The sequence below is a fragment of the Myotis daubentonii genome, chromosome X, assembly GCF_963259705.1.
Source record: "Myotis daubentonii chromosome X, mMyoDau2.1, whole genome shotgun sequence".
In the NCBI taxonomy this organism is placed as follows: Eukaryota; Metazoa; Chordata; class Mammalia; order Chiroptera; family Vespertilionidae; genus Myotis; species Myotis daubentonii.
The window spans coordinates 72,831,373-72,837,316 of NC_081861.1; the positions used below are offsets into that span (position 1 = coordinate 72,831,373).

Below are 5,944 nucleotides of genomic sequence, written 5' to 3' on the forward strand. Positions count from 1 at the left end.
CCAGGGGTAAGAAAATAGGACTCTCTTTTGGGCTCATCTGAGCAGGACCCACAAAACAGCTGGAAGAGACAAAAGCAGGAAGCTTGTGAGGGGTGCATTGAAGCGTGGGGCTACCTATTGAGACTGGACCAACCACCAATTTCAGGGAGGTACAGTCCCCCAGGGGCCCATCTGACCCAGGCAGTCTTGGTGGTTGCCCAGACTAGGACTAATCAGGGCCTTGCCCTTCAGCAACAAAGAGGCCATCGACAGGCTTCCCCCATCTGTAGGGGTGGGAGTAGAAATAAGATCATGACCTCTCAACACATCCAGGGCCTACAAACAAGAAACAATGTGGCTGGAAGCAGATGAGCACCTTTTCTATTAACCTGACCCCTGTTTTTCTGTACTATTTGAAAAGAGAGAAGATGGGGGGCTCTAAAGATGTCCACGCCCCCACACTTGGCGAGGGTCCACACTCCTGAGCAGCCATAAGTCACCTTTGTGACATCACATGACTTAAGCAGCTAGTTGCCCCACCACCAAGACTCTAGAATTTTGAGGAAAGTATATATAGGGCATCGCTGCTGTGACCAAAGGCATTTCTGACCCCACTTTTGAAGTGATAGGATCCTGGGTACCAAGTGATTTTTGATGTAGAGCATCAACATGGCTAGTTAGAGTACCCATGAGATGCACGAAGCCAAGCTGGCCCCATCAGAGGATGGACAACCACCAATAATGGTCCAACATGATACATCCCCAGATCCATATGTGGGTCCAAGGGAGGCTTTGGAGAGGCATGGAAACCAAGAAGATAGCCAAGATCCAAGCCTGCAAGACAACCCTCAACCACAGGACCCAAACCAAGGCGCCGCCAATGTGGAAGGAAACAAATTCTTCTTGGGCTGTCCTTCCCAAGAAAGCTTTGGAGGATAGTGGAGGATGACTCCTTCATGTCTGTGCGCTGGAATGACGACGGAGACACCGTGATCATTGAGGAAAATCTTTTCCAGAGGGAGATTCTTTGCCTAAGGGGCAAGGAGCAAATCTTTGAATGGAACAGCCTAAAGAGTTTCATCTGCTTGCTGAACCGCCATGGCTTTAGCAAAATATGCCCAGGCAAACTGTTCAGTTTGCTCTCCAGGGAACAGGATGATGGTAAAGTAGGAAGTCCTCCCATTTCCCACATTCCCTGTTTCTTAAACATCTTCCCAGTAGACCCAGAAGAATGATATACTGAAAGGGCTTCATTTCAGGGTCTAACCCTTTATCACATAATACAGTATTTATCAAAAGATGAAAAAGTATAAATTTTCTCTTGAAACTATAGCCCCCTTAGAGATAACCTGCAGGGATGAGTAAAGACTCTGAGAGGCCAGTTAATGACAAATAGATATATTTTCTCCACAGGTGACTAAATTAATTTTGTTTCAGATCTACAGAAATTGCAATTTCCAGAGAGGCAAGCCTTGGCTCCTCAAGAACATTACAACACAAGGCAACCAGGTGACACACGTTTGTCCAGGGACCAGTATCACCCTCCAAAAGAGAAAGAACATGGCCCTCACAAGACACTCCCCAAGAATACACCAGGAGGACAGCAACAAAGAAGCTGAACAAAAGGCTCAGGAGACAGGCAAGAATGATTGGGGACCCAATGCCACCCAGGCATTTGAGTTCTCCGTTCCTCAGCCCATGGGCAGTCCCAGGGAGGTCCAGTGTCCAAGTGCAGTAAGTGGTTCAAGTGGGGAGGGCACTTCTGGTAGTGTCATGTTTGTGCCCACGGCTACTGCCGGAACCGACGGCCAAGGGGATCTGCCCCCTATCCCCCAAGGTTCTGTGATGTCTTTGTACAACATCTGTTATTACACTCTGATAGTTGGCCTTTCAGTCATGGCTCCATCTGAGGACCCTGACCAGGCTGAGGAGGAGGAGCATGAGGGCTCCTCAGATAACAAGTGTTCACTCTGTGAGCAGTTCAAGGACAATTTAGGCCCATAATATCACAGGCTTTTAAACCATGAATCCATTTCCACTTTAATAAAGAAAGGCAAAAACTACATGGTACAAAATAAACAATCCAATAAGAATTGTGAGTCTGCATTCTTCTGTTTCCATGCCACACAGCTTGCCAAGTGAGCCAGAGGAGGCTAGAAGTCCTGGCCCCAGACAGGTTTTTGTCCCAGTTGTCCTCGTTCATTTTCACACCCTCGGCAAGGAACTGGCTAAGGGGCCCTGAGGCAAGCCCAGGAAGATCTGATGCCCTGATTCTTGCCTACAGGTCAGGAGACAGAACTGCCTGGCTCCTGACCTTGGGGGAATCACCTTATATTAGTCATGCAACTTGAAATAGGAGGGTCTTTACTTGCAAGTCTCCCTATGATGCCAGGAAGTTTCTGATCAGCATATGAGTGTCTCTAGCCTAAGTTCCAGGGCTCTTGCAGAGAGGACCACCTAGAATTCAAGCCACCCCATCTACTAAGTGGTATACGACAGAGTCAGTCTGGCTCAGAAGATGGGCCATTCCAGTCAAAGCCTGGGAGAAAGCCCATCATCCTCACCACTAACAACAATTATTAACCCTGCTAGAAGGGACCCAAATAAATTAAAGATTGCCCACACAGAAAAGCAAAAATATCTATCATCACTGTTCTATCAGAGCTGTATTTATGATCCATTGTTGGGTCATGAGGTAGTGATGTGACATGTGTAACACAAGCCCTCCTGAGCCCAGGGACATTTTTACAGAAGACCAATCACTTGCCAGGACAGGCCAGTGCTTTCTTGAAAATTCTAGTGTCTCCTTCAAGGGGCATGAGGCCATACCTGGTTGGTCATATTCTAGCAATAGTTCAGTGCCCACTTCCAAACCTCCCACAAGGTCCCTTGGATACTGCTGAAGTGTTCTCTGAGTTTGACCAGACCAAGAGAGGGAAAACGTGTAAAGGAGTCCTGAACACTAACCACTTATCCTAAAACATTTCTCTTTGTATAACCCAGGAATGAGCAGAAGCAGAAAGAGTGATAGCACCAAGATATTTCCTGGCAGCTTTCCCTTTTCCTAAAGGTCAGAGTCCTTGAGACAGTCAATGAGTCCAGAGAGGCATCTCAAGAGGACAATCCCATACATCTGGGCACAGCAATCTGGCTCCTGAGGAGGTTGTGGAACTGGAAAAGCAGGCTGTACTGACTAACCTGAAGCAGAAGTACCCGACTGCACTTTCAAACCCCAGGTGGTTACTGGAGCCCATACCCAGGAGAGGGGGAAAGGATATCTTCCAGGTAGGCATCCCACAGCACCTGATCCCTTAGGGCAGTGGTCAGCAAACTCATTAGTCAACAGAGCCAAATATCAACAGTACAACAATTGAAATTTCTTTTGAGAGCCAAATTTTTTAAACTTAAACTATATAGGTAGGTACATTGTTATTAACTTAATTAGGGTACTCCTAAGAGCCACACTCAAGGGGCCAAAGAGCCACATGTGGCTCGAGAGCCGCAGTTTGCCAACCATGGCCCTAGGGGCAGGAGGGCTCCACAGGAAGATTACTGAGTATCCATCTGAATCATGACCATCAATGGGCTCCGTGCATCTCATGGGTACACAGACTCAGCATGGAGATGCTCTACATTAAAAAGCATTGTCTAATCTAATCCTATCACTGAACAAGGGGTCAAAGCAGGGATGCCCAATATATACTTCCCTTAAAATTCTAGAGTCTCAGCCATGGGATAGCCAGCTGCTCAAGTCATGTGATTTCTCAAAAGTGGCTCACAGCTGCTCTGGAGTGTGGGCCCTGGACAAGTGTTGGGGATTGGACGTGCGTAACACCCCCAGGTTCTCTCTTTCCAAAAATCACACAAAAATTGGGTTCAGGTTACCAGAAAGAACTCTCATCTGATGTCAGGAAGATTGTTTCTTTTTGATAGTTCACTAGATGTGTTGAGAGGTCATGATCCTATCTCTACTTTCATCCCTAGAGAGGGGAAGGATTGTTGATGACCTCTTTGATAGTTCAAGGTCAAGGCCCTGGTTAGTCCTAGATTGGCTACCACCAAGAATGCCTGGGTCAGATGGGCCCCTGAGGGACTGTACCTCCCAGAAAATGGTGTTTGGCCCCATCTCAGCAGATATCCCCCCTGTCCAACGTACCCTTCACAAGCATGTTGCTTTGGTCTCTTACAGCTGCTCTTGCTGGTTGGTGGGTCCTGCTCAGATATTCCCAAACTAAGAGTCCTGTTTTATTACCCCTGGGTCAAGTTGTCTCTAGAGTAGAGTTGTGCTCCTGCATAGGTGGCAGCACAAGCAGTGGTACCTTCCCATGGTACCCATTCTCTCTCCCTTTTCTGAGTATTAAGACCAAAATCAACCACAACAGCTAGAGAACATGGATCACAAAAACCACTATAGTATCCTCTCTTCTTTGGTGAAGATGACTTGAATTTGACTTTTGTCCCATCCCACACCCAGGCTCTCATCTATGTTCAAGGACATAGTTATGATTATTTTCATATCTGCTTCCTTCAGTCACGGCTACCTAAACAAGTTGTAATTTTCCTTGGTAGTGAGTCTGCGTCTTTGTCCCATGAGTCCTTGTCCCATGTCTTGCACTAAGTGGTGTAATCTGTGGTCTCTGAGGGTCAATCCTTTGTTTCTAAAAGTGGAGTGCAAAGGCATTTGGGAACAGAATCCCCCAAGGTGCCCCTCGGCCTAAGGACTGTATCCTTAATGGAGCCCCTGGGTCTAGATCAGCCGCGGGCAAACTACGGCCCGTGGGCCGGATTCGGCCTGTTTGAAATGAATAAAACTATTGAAAATAAAAGACCGTACCCTTTTATGTAATGATGTTTATTTTGAATTTATATTAGTTCACACAAACACTCCATCCATGCTTTTGTTCCGGCCCTCCGGTCCAGTTTAAGAACCCATTGTGGCCCTCGAGTCAAAAAGTTTGCCCACACCTGGTCTAGGTTCAGGCTCAGTCCATGGTCTTTGTGACTCTAAACAGGATTACAAAGCATTCATTAACAAAGTCAGTATATTCTTGGAGGATATGCTTTAGAGGATAGGTGTTGTTGGGTTTGGGGTGGGAGTGGGGAGTTCCTAGTGTCTCTGTATAAACAGCCAGATCCCTTCAGTTGCCTACCAAACAATTGTTCTTTTTTTTAAAAAAATATATATTTTATTGATTTTTTACAGAGTGTAAGGAAGAGGGATAGAGAGTTAGAAACATTGGTGAGAGAGAAACATTGATTAGCTGCCTCCTGCACACCTCCTATTGGGGATGTGCCCGCAACCAAGGTACATGCCCTTGACCAGAATCAAACCTGGGACCTTTCAGTCCGCAGGCCGACACTCTATCCACTGAGCCAAACTGGTTAGGGCAAAACAATTGTTTCTTAAAGCAGTTATTTAAAGGCTGAAAAGCTTTCCTTGTGCACTTTGCTAGCTCATGCCTCTGCTAATTACTTATTTGAAAGGACTTGTCCATTTTATGGTAGAGAAAATGGAGAGAGGGCTTTGGAAACAACAGTCTGGCATTTGGTGGAAAGAGGGTGTTTATTTGTTATGATTAAGGCACCCTTGCATCCCAAGGCTTCTGTAGGACCATTAGCAATATTGTTTGAAGCAAGAACAACCGAATTTCCACTGTGGTGAAAAATCTAGAACATCAGGCTCATCTTTTCCTTTGAAGATGAAATATTCACTGCTTACTTCAGTGCAGTTGAATAAAACCATTATGAAATTGACCTTCCTCAGCTAAGTCTGCTGGATCCCAGAAATTCAACCATCGGTACCATGGCCTCCAGACAGTCTTTTTTAGGCACCATGTTCAGGACCTTTTGAGAAAGAAGAACAAAGCTAGAGGAATCACAATACCTGATATCAAGCTATGCTATAATGCCATGGTAATCAGAACAACTGGTATTGACATAAGAACAGGCATGTGGATCAATGGAA

At 46.0% G+C, this 5,944-nt stretch overlaps 1 protein-coding gene across 1 annotated transcript; it reads left to right on the forward strand.

The window, feature by feature from the left end:
* The first annotated feature begins 672 nt into the window (after positions 1–672).
* LOC132223537 (heat shock transcription factor, X-linked member 3-like) lies at positions 673–1,983 on the forward strand. The gene is given in 4 exon segments (XM_059678664.1): positions 673–871; positions 874–1,103; positions 1,105–1,140; positions 1,417–1,983. Coding segments are annotated over 4 exon segments (1,032 nt in total).
* Positions 1,984–5,944: the final 3,961 nt, after the last annotated feature.